Source organism: Anser cygnoides, chromosome 1 (genome assembly GCF_040182565.1).
Source record: "Anser cygnoides isolate HZ-2024a breed goose chromosome 1, Taihu_goose_T2T_genome, whole genome shotgun sequence".
Taxonomy (NCBI): domain Eukaryota; kingdom Metazoa; phylum Chordata; class Aves; order Anseriformes; family Anatidae; genus Anser; species Anser cygnoides.
In genome coordinates, this window is record NC_089873.1 from 52,450,891 (window position 1) to 52,469,419 (window position 18,529).

The following is an 18,529-nucleotide window of genomic DNA, read 5'->3' on the forward strand; positions in this document are numbered from 1 at the left end:
CATTCCTTCAAGCAGTTTTTCACCTTTTAGCCACTTAATAAGTGAAAAGACCTTTAAAAGTAGGTTTTATATTCACAAAGGATTACATTTTCTAAAATAAAGAAACATAAATACATGTGCAACTGAGAAGCAAAGTCACTATTCTTCAGGTTTTTAACACCATTGATCATTATTTAGCTAGCTAGCTCATCTCCAAACTAAAATAAATTCTAAAGCATATATTTGCACAAAATATTTTAAAAATCTGTTTTTAAACCTTGAAAGTCAATCAGAAATATTAACAGAGTATATGCCAAGGATTGTTTCTAGACGTTTTTTTTCATAAGCATTCAAATCAAGTTATTTGCAGCTAAAAATGTTATTTGCGCCTAAACATGAGACAGTTTATTAGTTTATTTTTTGAGGCGAAACTAGCAGATAATAAACCAACTCTCTTCCATGCCCCCTCCTTACCAAAAGAAAGACTCCAAAAGTCTATAGGCTCATCTATATGACACAGAACAAAATCTTGATTAGTTTAATGTGTTATTTTGAAAATGTTGCAAAGTTGAGCACAGAATGTATATAAATTCAAACAATACAGGTTCCTAAACTGTAAAAATATAAAAAGAGTAATTAACAAAAGCTGAAGTAATGCAAAATCACACATATGAGGAAGGGCAACTTTCATGAATTTCTTACGTGAAGTTAGAATTGTTTGCTTGACATTGAGAGAAAGTAAGAGTTTAAGGGAAACAGTGGTTTATAAAGAATGTGAAAATTCTATGCTGAGCAGGAGAAATCAGTTCAAGAAAAAAAAAGTAAGAAAAAATAGGACTGGGAAGAAAAGCAGATATACAACAAGGAGCAAAAGCATATAGGGTTTTGTAGGTATGACACTGTGCATGACATGAGTTGTCACTCGTGACGAAGGAAAAATGAAAGAAAAATGTTTCAAATGGTTAAAAGAAGACAATAGCACAAGCAGACAAATACACACTCCATACTATCTGAGAAACAATGAGGTTGAAATAATTTGTCTACAAAGTTGACTGCAAACTTTCAAAAAGACTAGAACATAACGAGGGAAAGCCTAGCAACAGAATTAAGCAAGAAGTAGACGTGGTGAGGAAAGGATCTAAATTTTCACTAAGAATGCAAATGTAGCAAAACTGAATATGTGAGACACTGCCAGAAGAGAGAGCAGGAAACCAGAGGAGATGGGAAGACTGAAAGAGTATTCAGACAGAATAAATTTACAAGACTAATTATATCTGATGCTCCATTTTGAGCCTGTTACTTGGATGACCTTGTAGCAGATCATCCATATTTATTGAGAGAGGTTATAAGAGCATCTCTATATGGATATATCATGGCCCATAATACTGCAGCAAAGTCAACAGTGTTTTGTTTTGGTTTGGTTTTTGTTTCCTTATTTATGGAAATAAAGAATTGGAATGCTCTGTTAAGTCAGTTTCTTTTGAAATTTAACAACAACTTAAAAAGTTGGTTTTGAACAGATCTCTGCATTTCTAGTACACATTTCAGTTACAAAGTAACATAACAAAGAGATCCTTTTTAAAAAATGCTCCTTTAAAAAAGTGGAGAGTTCCACTTTTTTTTTTCCCTTCAGAAAATTGCTCTCTTGACACAAATAATGAAGATGGAGACAAACTACATCTTTACCTTATAAGCCTGCATAAGAACTCTAATGGGGTATAGACACTTTTAGAGATAATGTATTGACAAAACATGTCAAAAAATGATGGTATTGGTCAGTCCACATTGTAGCAACTTTTGGTTGACTGAATGCTCTTGATGGTGCTAACCTCTCATCAATCAGCAAACTGGACTAATCAAAGAATAAAAAAATATGGATGGAAGTAATTTAGTCCATGTCTTCTTTCCAAGGCAGAATCAGCAACGCCTTACATTTGTTATCTCCAGTTGTCTAGGAGAAAATCCCTCATCTTTGTGTACAATTTTTATAGCTTCCAGATCAATCCAGAGGATGCCAGATTCGAAGTCATTTTCCTCCACTTTTACTAATTATATCAGATATAAGTTCAGTGAAATAACTGAAGAAGCATAGTAAATAAGGATTAGCTCCATTAATTTTAAAGGTAGATTATCAGAATGATTTATGAAGTGGATTATCAGGTTTGTAGATACATTCATTTCATGTAGATAGACTAAGTACGTGTATGTTGGCATGCCTCTCAAATAAAAAATAAAATTGTCATAACCTGGTGTTCTTCAGGGGAGCAAATGTGTGGGGAAAGATCACAGTAAGATGTGTGATGAAAATATCTTGAAATAATAATATACTGCATTTTAAAAGTTGTCTGAATTTTTAAATAACAAAAGTTAAAAATATATTGTAACTAAACTATAAATTACTATTGTGTTTTCTATACTTGCAAGATACATGGCCGTATGAGCACTATACATAGATGAAAGTATACAAAATATTTTTTGTTACTACAATTTTTCTAACACTCATGATACGATGTCGATCAGATAGAGTTGACAAAAATACTTCTGACTTACAAAGGTAGTTGCAATAACATCAACAACTGTCTTTCTTCAGTGGACAACCAAAGACAAAGTGTTAAAATTGATTAAAACCTCTTAAGACAAAATATAATTGAAGATTTCCAAACTATTTTCAAGTAACAAAATAATTTCTGCAAAAGCACACTATTTTCCTATGTGGGTTACTGAAGTTGTTCCAATATGTTTTAAAAATGTCTCCTCTCCTCTCCTCCCTCCTTCTCCCCCGGGGAAGAGAGGGATATGATAGAAATTATTCTACTAGGAGATTTCTGTCACAAGATTTATCTTCATGTCTTTGCAAAATGATTAAGTAATCTGCTGGGATTTAACACAGTGCCAGACTACTTGAATTTGTACCTACCTGGATCACCTCAACTATTGCCTACAGCTCTTTTGTTATTAAAAATGAGTCTTTTTCTCTACCTAGATCCAAATGTAGGCAATATTATGAAGACTGGTTTATAATACCAGTACTTTTCAGTCTTTGAGAGAGACAGGGAAATGAACTGTATGTATGCTTTGGTGACAAGCAATCAAATGTTTTAGATTTCACAGAGAACTGTGAAAGAGTCTGATAGTTCAAAATCATACAAACATCTTCTTGGATTCTGGCACACTCTTTTAAATGTGGCTTATTAGACAATGATCTGTGCTGGCAATCTAAGAACCAAGGATGTAATTTAATGCACATTGCTTGGCAGACTCCAAATATAGAAGATAAATTGGACAAACCCAAGAAATGTTACAGAAACAATATGGAAGGAATAGTTACTGCCTGATCTGGCACCACATTTGCTAAACAACTTCATGATAATATGTTAAACTGAAAAAAAATGTTTGTCATTCATTTTTTGTTGTGCAATATCTGTAATTAGAAAAACAAAAACATGTACCTGTGCCAACTTTAAAAGAGTTGCTAAATCAAAGTAGCACAGTGACAGATATGCGATAATTCAATTTGTAAATTCACTTGGAAGAAAGACCACATTTTGTTCCATAACTGAACAGAAATTAGAACAATGGGATTATCATCCCTGTTTGGAGTTCCCAGATTATTCTGCTACATGGAACACAAAGCAATAACAAAAGTAGCTTTCCTTCTGCTACTAGGAAAATATAGATCAATGGCCATTTACTTAATGTATAATAAGGAATAATAATATCCTGTAGTTTTTTATTTTGATTGTTGTTAATTCAACAAATTATGTTGTACAATCGGTTCATCTGTTTTGGGGCTGTGGGCTTTGTGTTTTTGTGGTGGTTGGTTGTTTTGTTTGTTTGTTTTGTATTGGTATTGCATTGCTGTCTTAAATTCTAAACTAGAAATAAAAAAATATTTGCTAACCTCTATGAAATATCTTAATAATTTTTCTCTTGTTCTGGGTGTTTTCTCTTGTTCTGGGTGTCAAGGCATGCTTCAGCTGCTTTTTGCCTTTTTTTTAATACCTATATGACAGCAAGAATTATCATATCATGCTGTCAGTCTCTCCCAAGAGAGTTTTCCTTTGGAGAGGGAAAGGTTAAACAAGAATTAATACGGCACTGTAGTAGTGACACGCTGAAAACCAGACAAGGCTTCCAGCTATCTTAAAAGAAAAAGAAGTTAACATTCAGAAGCTAACACAAAATGCACATAACCACAGAAATTCAAAGTTAAGCAAGAAATTCTGTACTGCTGTGCTAATGCACTTTTAGGAAGCTACAATTGTTATTAGAGATTTTTTAATCACAGTGAAGTCCATTAATGTCTGCTATGTTTACATTTTTAATTAGAATTTCTTTAGAATTTTATGCACCCATGAAAAACAGGAATATTTCTGACATCATACCAGTTTTACTTGGCTGCAGAATTTCTAGTTTCTTCCCCACACTTTTTGTATTACATTACTGTAGAGTAAAAGTAGTTGAAGTAGACACAGTCTACATTTGGTATGGTTAAAACACAGGCCACAACTTTATTTAACTACACAAACAAGCATACATAACTGTAGTGGATTAGGGTATAACAGGCCTTAAAGCCATTAGTTGCTGGGACGGGCCTACTGTAATATAATCATTGCCTAAATCACTCCCTATTATAAGGTTAGGCTACTTTAAGCTCTTCCTTGTAATACAAACCACAGGATTCAGTGCACTTGCTAGTATTCTTATTTTTTCATTACTGAAAAGGTGCATTGCCAGACATATGAGGTAAGATACTTCTCAGCTACTTTTACATCTCTACAGTTTAGACTCTGTATTCCAGCCAGTCACTCTAGGTTTTGAGTATAGACAGTGGAGAATTATAAATTCTTTCACAGTGAGATTCAAGTAGCCTATTTTTGAATGCTGATTTGGAAGGAAATTAACAATCTTTAATGTGGCTATTTGTTTCCAAAAAGGAAAGCAGATGTGAATTCTATAATTAACCAAATGAATCCCATTGTGTTTAGCATTGTTATACTAAGAGAAGATGGAAAATTACCAGGATAAAGGAATAAATACCCACACCCGAGGATGTTCAGAGTCCGAGTTGTTCATGACTGTCTGATTTAAGTTTCAAACTAGCAGATATCTGGCCATATTAAAGAGGAATGGCAAAACACATTGAATGGAGACTAATTCAATACATTGCATTTATGAATTTCAGGCAAAGGAGTTTGATGGCATTTGGAATCAGACAACACACTCCGACAGGTCGTGTATTCCTACAAAATCTATCAGCATCTGATATATCAGCTGCAATTAATAAGAACATTACCACAGAAGAGCTCAATCACACTTAAAAGACGTGTGGAATGATCCTAAAATCTGTGCATAAAAGCTATAAGTTTATTTCTTATTAGTTGATAAATTTTTGCTTTTCTCTGAACTTCAAATTTTGCTTTTGAGCCAAACATATATACCAGTAAATGGACGTTGCATAGAAAATTGCCTTTTTACCTTTTAATTCACACTTAAGTGAGTTCTTGTTACCTGTTTTTTAGAGTGTAGGAAATCTATATTGCTAACAAAGTTATTTTACTGTCATTACCATTTACCGTTAAACATACCTTCAAATACCTTTAAGAATTTTTAATCAGAAAGCTAAGAAGCAAACGATTGTAATATAACACAGAAGAACTGTAAATTCAAAAGAAAGAACAGAATTAATAATAATAATAAGAAAACCCACAAGATTTAATATGAAGCTTCAATAAGGAAGAAGCTCACTTCAGAGCAGATGAAGCTGATAAGATGCCATTTATCAGGAAATATTGGAAATTTCCTGATCTAGAGCTGCCTAGCTTAAGGATAAGGTGTATCTACTCTACCTTTGTAAAGTCCCCAGACTCTCCATGAGACTATGATGCTCCCTGCTCTCACTGCTTCAGAAGAGGTAGTTGATGTAAAATATAACTGTATATGTGGAGATCCTTCTCACATGGGATTGTCCCATCAGTATCATTTTCTAGTGTAATTGCTGAGTTTTAGCATCACTTTGAGATAAAAATATTTGTTTTAATTGATAATATCCTATTTGATCCTTACTGACCAAACAAGTTAGTGTGCTGTATGACAAAGAATGGTTGGATTGGTAATCTTTGTATTGAAAAGGGCTTGAGTGTGCAACATTTCAGTCATGTTTCCTGGTTCTAGAAATTACACTTCCTGCTTATCTGAGAAAAAGAATGTTATTTTAATGACTGTCAGAGAACTCTGTACAGGAAAATAATATAAAAAGGTTATTTTTTGTGCTAGATGTAATACACAAAAAAATCCCTTATGAGTTTGTGTCAGAAAGAGAATATTCGAACATATTAGAACATTATGAAAAAGTTTTTTAAATTTTTTTCCAACACTATTGGTACACTTCGAGAATATTCCAAGTGATACATTAAAAAACTCAACACATGCCATACTGAATAATCTGAACAAAGTGAGAGTAAACATATTCAAAACACACAAATTACAACAAAAATAGGATAGTAAATTTGCTCTGGTCCATCAAACATTTATGACTGGATTAATTACTACTAACATAAACCAGAGAGCATATGGAGAAAAGATTATTTAACCTAATAAGCTATTTTCATTAAAAAAATTATACACAGGCCACCAAGTGGAACATGTCAGAAACTCATCTGCACACCACATATTCACTACTATATATATATATATATTTTTTTTTAGGTTAAAGTGGCAAGGTATCACGGGAAGCTCTCAAGATTTACGCAGAATCATTTTAAATTTTTATCTTTTTTTTTTTCACTTTCCATAGCAATAAAGTATGGCTTGTTCATGGCATTTTTTTTTAAATTGGATTTGTTTTTATCTAATTAGTCTTAGGCATGATATTTAAACTGTAAAAAATGTACAAAGAAATACTTCTAATAACTTTATTTGTATGCTGAACCTTTTCTCTTCCAAAAGCAAAATGTCTTTGAATACTTTCAGAACCAAACACAGAAGAGATCTGCAGCTATACAAAAGAGGAAAAAATACCTGTAGCTTCTGATAAAGTTTTAACAAATAAATGAACACTTAAAAAAATAAACATAAATAAAAGTACACCTTCCAAAGGACATTTAACATGATTATTAATTTAGAGTTCAGTGCTATTGTCATCCAGGCTCTTAAATATTTCAGCATTTCTTATACAAGTGGTATTGTATTAATTATCGTTCTTAACACAGTCCACTGACATTTGTATTAGCATATTCTAAGAAAGGTTCACTGACATAAGAAGAATCTGAGAAGAACCAAAAGACAATTGCAAAAAGCTGCATAAGTACTATTTATTTCTCTAGCGGTTATTTAAAAACAAAAAAATACTATTTCATATGTATCAAACTGCCATTTTCATAAGTAGTTCTTGCACAATCAAACAAGCTAGTTATGGAGATGTGAATAACACTACACAAATTTTATTTTAAGGACAAAATTTTAGTCCTAGGAAATAAAATCAAAACTTACCTAAATCAATAATTTTAACCTGATTCCACCAAAATAAGAACATAAGAAACACACAATACAGAAATAAATATTCCACAACTAGAAAAGGAGATACATGAGCAAAAAGAAATGTTTCTCTTTAATATAGCTGTCAAATGCTCATTTGAAAATCCACCGCAGAGTTTTTAAAAATCTGATTTTTTTATTCGTGAAACAAATTGAGGTCTTTATGGAAACTTAAAGTGTGATTTGTTTTCACTGAATCACAGTCCACCTTTATTTAAATAAATGTTTACTTATGGGCAATCAAACTTCTTAAAAGAGAAAGTCTATTTTGAGATTTAAGAATTACATCATTATATTACACCACTAGAATAATTCTTATCTCTTGACTTACCTACTTTTTTATTACTGTACTTTCTGGGCTTCATTTTATGAGCCCTCTTCAGCATTAGCTGTGCAGTAGAAATGTCTTTAAAACCCCTAGGGGAAGAGAATAACTCACTAAAAATTTCAGATAGTATTAGATCATCTGCATAGTATCATACAATGCACTTTTCAAAGAGAATACAAGTGTTTATTTTTTTCTTAACTGCATGGTATGAAATATTCTGAATTACACAGAGACCTGCAACATTTAACTTAAAATTACAATATTGTAATATATTAAGCTGGTCTTTCAGATATTTGTAAAAGTAACAATAATTTTTACTTTGGTAGAAAGCAGAGATTACTGAAAGGTGGAAGTTAAAAAAAAAAAGCAAGCTACAACAACCAAATATACTGCACCTATTTCTGGAACAAGCAGAATACTGAAGCTTAACATACCATTCTTCTGAAATTTTTTCTTCTTTTCCAGACCTGAACGAAAATTTCTTTTTTTCTTTCAAGTCAAAGAGCTGTGACACTGTTCCCTTCTCTGAACTGAAAACAAAGTATAGGAACAGTACTGAAAGGTAGGGTCTTGGGAGACTGTTTTGAAGCCTTCATTATTCTGGAAGTTGTTCGTGCCTTTTGAAGCTTGCAAATTATATATATATAAAATATATATATACATATAAATCTATTTCAATACTCCAGGAAGACTTTATCTCAGAGACTAATAAAAGTCTGCTATTAATTTGAAATGTTTACATTTCAATTACTCAAAGCATATTTCAGTTCTTTCTCTCCAAAAGAATGCAGCTGTGTAAGAAATCCTTTTTAATCTTTATCTAGTCTTAGAAATCTATTTCAACATCTACATTGTTATGATGTATGTGAAAGAAATGTTTTATGATATATCATCAAATATACATTCATAAAATATATGTATATATTCATATACTCTTACTTAATGAAAAATAATAACTGCTTTTAGTATACCTGGTTTTAACCAGTGAATACATTTTAACTCTAGTAATGTCACTTTAACCAACAGCTGCAAAAGCATCAGAAAACAGCCTCAATTCATCTTCCTTTTGATTTTTGTCAAATCCAAATCAACTAAACATAACTGGGGAAAACACACACACACACACACACACACACACACAACACAAAATATGCCCACAAAACAAACAAATACCTTTTCCTCCCCACCTCCCCCAAATTATTTGACTTACCTTCTATGAAAGTGGAGATTTTCTGTTGAATATAAATGTGGTCTGTCAACACACTGCCAAAGTGCTTGTGGTGACAACTGCAAACTATTTGAATGTTCACTGGAATTTAAGGGCCTAGAATACTTCTCAGTAAGAGAAATAAAATAAAAATAAAAAAGCAGTTGATAATTCCTACAAGTTTGTCATAAACCATGAAAACAATTATTCAAAAAAACATAAGTTATGCATATGAACAGACTTTTGAGCATCACTGGGACTGCACATGTCTAGGACTTCAAAACATGCACATAAACCTAAAAGGGTTTGTAGTCCATTACTGTAACAGAAAGGATTCTTAACAGTGCTAAGCTCATTAGAAACCTTACCTTCAATTAAATAAACAGGGCAAAAAGGTGACTTTAATTATACTTAAAGTCCTTAAATATCAAGAATTATACATTTATAACATTTCTCTCTTTTAATTGTAGGAAATAAAACATTAGGACATTAGGAAATACTATTTAAGCAAGAAGAAGGAAAAAAAAAACCACAACAAAAAGAAAAAACAAAAACCTTCCAAAACAAAAAGCTAAAACTTCAAAGTTTATCAAGTAAATAGCAGACATTACAGCTCAAACCTTTAGCTGTTCTGAAAACATTCAGCTGTTGTCATACAATGCACATCTCAGTATTTTTAAAGTAGTGTGTCAACTAGCAATTTTTAATCCATTGCCAAATGTACAGATGAAGAACATCATCTTTTTTTTTCTGCTACTGTGAAGTAAAGTGTTGAAATAAATCCAAAACAAAGAAAAAATTAAGCAAATGAAAGAAAATCTAGAAGAAAAATTGCATCTGGGGGTGAGGAGGAAGTCCGAGACTTCTAAAAGCAATTGTGTTTTTCAAGTCAATAGATTGTCTTATTAATCACCCCAGAATAGCATATCCTTAAGGAATGAATAAAGACAGAATAGTAAGAAGTTGCTGTGACATGTTACCTTTGGCCAGCGCAGCTGGTTTGAGAATAGGAGTGTTTTTGAAGGGAAACGGGTGGAATCTAGAGTTAGCCATTCCTTTTCTAATGCAGCCTGTATAAATGAGTAAAGTCAAATAGTGCACTGATAAAATCAGTTTAGTTTTGATAACTTTAAAAAAGTCTCTTTTAAACTGTCTTAGATACCGTTTCAAGTGTTTTCAAGTCGTATATCAGAACTGCCACCTGCAGAGCAATCACACTCAAAACACCTTTGGAGATGCTATGGTGTATAATTTTATTTAAAATAAATCAGATTAAGAGTGTTCTTTTGTTTTGTTCTGTTCTTTTATTCTCAATGAGATGCATCCCCTACTTCTCATTTTTTTATTAATTTTAATCCCAACATTGTCCATAAACCCAAGTTATTAAAAATGACTGTGAAACTCTGAAAAAAATACAGATTAAAGGCCTAAAGACCACAAATAGTCTCATTTTCTGGTTTTGAGTGAATGAGTATTTTATATCCTGATGTATGTGCCAGATTCTGTCAAACTTGTTTTTGCTGAGTTGAGCAGAATAGATGAATATTCTTCCCTGAAATCTGGGGTTAAAAAACTCAAGGCTATATGAAATTATTCTTCAGTTAATCAATTTTATTTTTGATACAATAGAACCATTCACAAACTAAATTAATAGCTTGGAATGAAGAAGGATGCCAGAATTAGGTCTTACTTGGTGTCTCTTAATTCTTTAAGACAGAATTCTGTCTTCTCTCATGAAAACAAAATTTAGATTATGTTTCAAACTCAACCTTTAGATAACCTGTTTTTCATACACATCCATGAGTTCTTTGACCACGTGTTCTTTCAATACGTTCTGATAAGTGAGAGTAGTACTTTACTCCCACACAGTAAGTAAATACCTCTGAAGAATTTGGCTTCACTTATACAGGGCTCAGTCATTTAGGCTGTTTTTACTTCATCAGCAAAGAGCCTGGTGTTCATTCTTTCAAAAACAGCTAATTTATAAAACCAGACTACCTTTTCCAATTCACAGACTCTTTCAGATTGCACTAATTTCTGACCTTGAAAATTTGAAGCAGTTATCCTAAATCTGGATAACTTACTGTGCAGCTTGAGTAAAGAGGGCTTTGAACAGCCTTAGACTACCAACCAAGAAGGCCTTCCAAGACCTTTGAAATTCTGAGAGAAAAAAGGATGGTATTTCAGTTATTCTGAAAAGCTTACTTTGGGTAGTGGTCACATCATTTGATGATTCTAAAACAAATCTTCTTATTTATAAGGTAACTGTGAACCAGGGTTATTCTTCTTCCATTCAAATTTTCAATAAAATTTGATTTCATTTTCAAGTCTTAAAAAGGATTCATTTTTACATTTCATTCCTTGCTTCTGGAATTCTCTGTTCTTTGATTATAGTATTTTGGTTTTAATTCTTTTATTCAAATCCAGACAAATTTTATGCCCTTGTCATTGATAGCTGATGTCTCTTTACCAATCTTTCTATTATTGTTTCATGATTAAGATATACATTATCCTTTTTACCCCACCTCCTCTTTCAGATGGTTGCACATGTTAAGGAATTATCTATGCAAACAAACTTTGGAGGCATGCAACAAATTAAATGTATCATTATCTGTTATACCTGCCTACAAACTACTATCATATCTCACTGCAGTGATTATTTTCATGCTGATAACCACTATATACTTGATTCAAAAAAAAAAAAAAAAGTGTCACAGTAAAGTTTTTTCCCAGAAGTAGACTGTAGTAAGTTGAATTCCAAAGGCAATCACTTAAGGTTGTGAAGTTGTGAATTTGTACAAGTCAGATACAGAAAACTGATAAGTTTGTATCTCTGCAGAGACAAAACTATTACATATTAGAGTTCTGCGGTTGCCTGGGGTCTGTGGGTAAAATCGTTGAAATGAATAACTATGAAAAAAGGAGAAAGTCTGACCCAAACCAGTGAAAATCAGTGAAATTAGACATTATTCCAGCTAGTGCTCTTTGAATTTACTCTTCAGTTGCACTATACAGATCGTATTTCTAGCTTTTCATGTAATAGTTTTTAATTTATTTTCTAAGCATGGGCATTTAATCAAGTTGCAAGTTAACTCAGTCTGTAAAAGACTGGTCTTCATCTTTGCTGGTATATAAAGGTATATGAAAATGGCACATTTCTTAAGTATTTTTCTCTTCCTCGATTTGCAAAAGAATCAATAGATCTGGAAGAGCAGTAGTTTAGCACTTCTTGCAAATATTAGTCAAATTAATTTGTGCTGTACAACGTGTCCAAGAATGATTTGGGTATTTAAATATCTTACATTAATAGTGAATATAGAATCATAGAATCATTAAGGTTGGAAAAGACCTCCAAGATCATCTGGTCTAACTGTCCCCCAGCTACCAATGTCACCCACTAAACCATTTCCCTAAGCACCAGGTCCAAACTTTCCTTAAACTCCCCCAGGGATGGTGACTCCACCACCTCCCAGGGCAACCTGTTCCAATGCCGGACTACTCTTTCTGAGAAGAAATGTCTCTTAATTTCCAACCTAAACCTCCCCCGGTGCAACTTGAGGCCATTCCCTCTAGTCCTATCACTAATTATCTGCGAGAAGAGGCCGACCCCCAGCTCCCCAAAACTTCCTTTCACGTAACTGGAGAGAGCAATAAGGCCTGAGCCCCCCTTCTCCAGACTAAACAACCCCAGGTCCCTCAGCCGCTCCTCATAGGACTTGTGTTCCAGGCCCTTCACCAGCTTCATAGCCCTTCTCTGGACACACTCTAGAGCCTCAATGTCTGTGAGGGGTCCAAAACTGAACACAGTACTCGAGGTGGGGCCTCACCAGAGCACAATACAAGGACCACCTTGCAGATCCTGCTGGCTGCACTATTCCTGATACAAGCCAGGATGCCAGGATGCCGCTGGCCTTCTTGGCCACCTGGGCACACTGATGGCTCATGTTCAGGTGAGCATCGACCAACACCCCCTGATCCCTTTCCTCTGCACAGCTTTCCAACCACTCTGCACTAGGCCTGTAGTGTTGCATGAGGTTGTTGTGGCCAAAGTGCAGGACTTAGCCATGTTGAATCTCATCCCTTTGGCCTCTGACCATTGACACATTCTGTCTAGATCCCTCTGCAGGGCCTTCCTACCCTCTGGCAGATCGACACTTCCCCTCAACTTGGTGTTGTCTGCACACTTACTGAGGGTGCACTCAATTCCCTCATCCAAACCATCAATAAAGATATTAAAGAGGATGGGCCCCAACACCTACCCCTGGGGAACACCACTGGTGACCAGTCGCCAGCTGGATTTCACTCTGTTCACCACCACTCTCTGGGCCCAGCCATCCAGCCAGTTTTTAACCCAGCAAAGAGTGTACCTGTCCAAACCATGGGCCTCCAGCTTCTCCAGGAGAATACTGTGGGAGACCGTGTCATATGATCCAAGCCTGACTGTCAGACTTCAACTGCAAGCTTGAATTCTAGCTATTTGAGCTTTTACCTCTCTGGTGGATATGTCTACAAAAGAAATCAAGAAAATCATGAAACATAAAAAACTAATGTTCCACAGTTGTACTCAATTTTGTGGAACAAGACACAGATCAAAATGCAGTACACAGATCAAATCCTTTTGTTTTATACTTGCACCATAACCCAATTAAAGTTCTTTGCTTTTAAAATTCAGGTTGAAACTTTTCTCACAAATATTTTCTTAGCCCAGCATTTGCCAGTTATTAATTTAATATTCTCCATTGTGTTTTTGTTTCTTATATAACCTATTAAATGACTTTTAGTGTGTTAAGTGTTGAAAAGAAATATCACTGAAAATAGAAAAGCATGATTCAAAGGTATAAATATGCAAGACCAAAACAAAACAAAAAAGACTTATCATTAAGATTATATCTGCTGATATAAAGCACATTTGGCACTTGTATGCATATATGTAGCATATTATAAAAATATACCACATTGTCTTTTGCTTTGGCCAACAAAAATAAATGCATAATTGATTTTTGAACATATGCTCTTCCACTACGTTTATGCCTAGAGATTTTGACAGTACTAACTTGAGGAGCTTCTGTCCATATTTTCCCATAAATACAGTCCTAAATTATAACTAATGCAAAGGCTATAACAGATTTAACAAAAACTAAGGCTAAAAATGAGATCAATTTCTATTGAGATTATCCACTAACAGAAAAAAACAAAAGCAATCTGAGATGAATTACGAAACAAATAAGATGATAATGCTTGTTTTTATGTTCTATGTAAACTATAGACGTAGTATAGGCATATTACTATATATTTATTTCTAAGTCAAAGAACTAGTTTAACTCTGAAAGGTCAGTATGTTGGCTGTCATGGGGGTTGAAGCTAACTCACATTTCCAAACATGGTGGATCTCAGAATCACAAGATCAATAATCACCTGACAAAACTGTGAAACTATTTTTTAAAATTACAGAAAACTTACTCTTTATACCTCTTTCCTTTTTTCTTTCATTTCCTCATTAATTCACTAACTGTTTGAAGGACTCCAACAGTTTAGCCGGAATAACTGTTTTATTGGTATTTATGTAATGCTTTTATTCATATTGTATTTTAAGATAAAATAGCAAAAATAGCCAACAGGATATAAATAAGCAAAAGAAAATTAATATAAAAAACTCACTCAGTGGACTCATGACTAGCCCCTGGAAATGACAATAGCATATGGAGAATGGGAGGATAAAAAAAAACAACAATTTTCAAAAATATTTCCACATTACAATTTCACAGAAATAGTGTGTGGAATTCTTTGCATTTAAAAAAGATTCACCCAGCAGATCACCTGCCTGGATTTGTCTAACTTGTTTCTCCAGACTTCTGCTACCTTCAGTGATGCAGGCAATTTATGTTATTCTTGGTCTTTAACATCATCAGTAAAGAAGGAAAGGTTGGACCTGGTGCTTAGGGACATGGATTAGCGGGGGACATTGGTAGTAGGGTGATGGTTGGACCAGATGATCTTGAAGGTCTCTTCCAACCTTAATGATTCTATGATTCTATGAGAGGAACACAGCAGTTTCTATGATTCTATGAATGGCCCTTTTTCCAACAGATTTTACAAAATAGCTCCCCTGTCTACATTCCAAATAGTTTTTGAAGAATAAGACAATATGCAATAAGAGTAAATAAATAAACACTTAGAATTAATCTTTTGAATTGTTTTCTTTATAGAATACAAGTGATGTCTTTGCTTTCTACTTTGTTAGTTTTCAGTGAGTATATTTGTATAGTGCAGTTAAGGGCTTGTTTGCTCCAATAAAGTAAATCAAAAACTTAAAACAAAAAGACAAATGAAACACTACTTTAATCCAAGGTAGAATGTTCAATAGCATTCTATGATTATTTCAAATAGGCTGACAAAGTCTCCTTTTGAGCAATGTGTGCCACAAGAAGAAAGTTTTCCTACTGTTAAACATCCTGTAGGTTAAATGATTGCTCAGGAATTTTGGGTGGTGGGAGTGGGGTATGAGTGGTGAGGAAGAAGGCATCATATGCTGAAAGTTAACCCTGTGGATACTCACAATATAAAAGGGCATATGAGAGCAAGTACTACGGTCTGGCCAAAAGTTGTATCTCTGTTGATTCCTGTCAAACATATTTCACTCTGTGGTACATTTCATTCAAACACCATGCCACTCCAGGACAACATATTTAATTTCTTTCTCACTAAACTTCATTTCTGCCAAGTCCTACGTATTCCTTGCTAAAACTTTCTCCTCTAAAAGCATAAATGATTTTAGAAAAACCTGTTAGGGAATTATAAATTTTTAGCTCTTATAGCTGACATAGAAAGACCGCGTCAGTTTTCTCTGCTTATTTATGTATGTTTGATAGACTGTGATTGAAAACTGCCTTTGAAATTGAAGATTTGAATATTTTTGTGTATTTAGCCTTTTCTTTCATCCAGTCTTGGGAATCAGATTACACTATGGGCTAGTTTTTCTGAGCAACTTGAATTCATATGTAAAGCCTAGTTCAACATTAGAAAGTTGTCAGTTCACAGTGTGACTTTCTAAAAAATTACCAAAGATAAGACAGTATCAAATAAGAACATCCTTAACTGAATTGTCTATTTGTTGAATTATTTTTCCATTTCCAAAATTACTCAAATTCAGCCTGAATTCTGCCACCTTAAAACTGCATGTAAATGTGCTGATTTGACCAACTTTACATAAGAAATGTATACAGGCTTCTTAGCTGGACAGATTAGTCCAGCTAAATACAGATACATTTTATAGAGAACATATCTCTGAACTGCAAGTAGTAGGAAAAATAGCCTTTTTCTCTGGGTTTGTCTTTCATGCTTTTTCACATATATTATATGGTGAAGATAAATAGAGTAGCACCCTAATAAAGGCTGTTTTAACCTCTGGCAATGCTTCTTTTTGAACTCCGTCTTTATGTTGGACAAGAGGTAAGGAAGGTTGGACACTGCTGCATTCTCATGATTGCTAAAACCAAACAGTGCTGCAAGCCAAAAAAAAAAAAGTAGTGCTTATCCTATGGATTCCAAAGAAACATCACAACAATGAATTAACCCCAAGAGATTAAAGACTTAAGAAAGCAGGTTAATTATTAGAGTACATTCTTGCAGGAAAGTTAGAGGACAAGAAGACTTGTGTAGTTGTCCATTTATAAAAAGGATGTGTTAGAGATTACTGGAAAAGTCACAATATTCTTTAAAGAAAAACATTTAACAGAATTTTATTGAAGAATGTCTTCTCCAAGCGTATTTTTTTCCAAAATGTTTAAGAAGGTCAGAAAACTAACCGTTCTCTTGAATTCTTATATATATATATATATATTACTTACATATTTTATATGTGCATATATGCATAGATATGGTTTCTCTAAATACATATGAGTAAAGCCATACAAATAACTGATTTGGAACTATACACAAATAAATAAATAATGAAAACTTCATGGTCCCAGAAATTTTTCTTTCACATAAAAAAAGTTGTTTATCTACATACATACTTAACTCTCCAGAACCCTGAATCTCATTGTAGTTTATCAAACTCATTCATGACCTACATTACCCACATTTTTTCCAGAAAAGCATTTCTGCCTTAAGCCTGACAGTTTTCAAAGGAAGCTTAAGATGTCCCTACATTTTTTTTTTTTTGAATACACAAATATAAAGTACAGATGGGTAAACAATAACCACAGTAACCTCAGCTTCAGAGGTTACATGGTTCAAGTAAGGGCCAGAAATGAATGCTTCAAAAATCTTTTCAGATGTATATCCCAACCCACCTCAATAAATATCAGGCTCCTGGCACCTTCAGGCCACTCCTGAAATGGCTCTCCGACCCCAAACACACTCTTCCCCTATTAAAATGACAACAAGCTCCAGGTCTTCCCCTCCCTGATTCTGCCACATTACACAAACGTCCACCTTACCTATGGACTTTAGCTAGAAAGTCCCTAGAAGCCTTTTTCTAAATCCTCCTACCTCTGAAGAAAATAAAAATACATAAAAAAAATGAAAAAGACAATGATTTTACACAAACAAACAAAATCCACAAAGCCAGGGATTTTCTACCCCTTAATTTTCTACCTAATTCATTTCTAATTCATTTTCTACCCCTTAAATAATGTATGTTGAAATAACACACATTTTCAAATGAAGATAACCCAAATTGTTCTACTAAGTTTTGTGAAGGAATTCTAAAACCACAATACAAAAGAAAGCTATATTTCAATTTGCAGTTTTGTCAAAGAAAGGGAAGCTAAAAATAACTTAAATAAAATTATATAATTTAGCTAAAAACAGATTCCAAATTATATCTTTAGTGTCATACATCATGAGTGGGTTTTCCTCTGGAAGTATTTTTTTTGAATCTTGCTATTTGACCATTAATTAGATAGAGATAAGCCATGAAGACAGATTCTATTTAAAAATTTAAAGCATTTCAGTGGTATATAGAACTGAGATCTCACAGTAGAAGGCCTGAAAGCAATGAGAGCATATTTCGCACCAGCTGTGAAGGTGGGGTGTTGGACATGGCTACAACTCCTTATATCTGTGTTTGTGTTCATCAGAACCTGACTCTGCAACAAGCTACTTCCAGGGCTAAGGATATCTATCTACTAGGTAACTGGAAAACATTTCAACATTTTATATAAGCATCATTGCTGAAACAGATAGGAAAGAAACCTTATGTATCTGATGATGCCACAGACTAACATGCCATTCATTAATGTAGCAGCTGAAGAAACAATCATATCAAGAGATCCTTCATATACATTCATTGAAAAGACTGATCTCCCAATACGTAACTCAAGACAGTCTTTTTTCTCTATTTTTCAATGAAAAGGATGAACCTGAGCAAATCATCAGACACTTTTTTGCTTTTCTGTTACACTGTAACTTCATAACAAATTTCATATAAAAAGGGGATCATATTCTTTGCAGCATAAAATATAGGAAGGCTTGAT

General features: G+C 33.7%; 1 protein-coding gene across 14 annotated transcripts in view; it reads right to left on the reverse strand.

Annotated features, from left to right (window-relative positions):
• Positions 1-18,529, reverse strand: part of LRRIQ1 (leucine rich repeats and IQ motif containing 1) — a 129,585-nt gene that overhangs the window by 44,484 nt on the left and 66,572 nt on the right. For 9 of the 14 annotated variants that reach the window (XM_066995599.1, XM_066995578.1, XM_066995594.1 and 6 more), the window contains 4 exons: positions 10,031-10,120; positions 9,054-9,175; positions 8,278-8,373; positions 7,847-7,932 (listed from right to left, as the gene is read on the reverse strand). In XM_066995599.1, the coding sequence (XP_066851700.1) occupies positions 7,847-7,932; positions 8,278-8,373; positions 9,054-9,175; positions 10,031-10,120 (394 nt within the window). Of the gene's footprint in view, positions 1-7,846; positions 7,933-8,277; positions 8,374-9,053; positions 9,179-10,030; positions 10,121-13,367; positions 13,557-18,529 lie in introns of those variants that run through there. The other 5 variants (XM_066995614.1, XM_066995616.1, XM_048061123.2 and 2 more) reach the window with 4 other exon arrangements.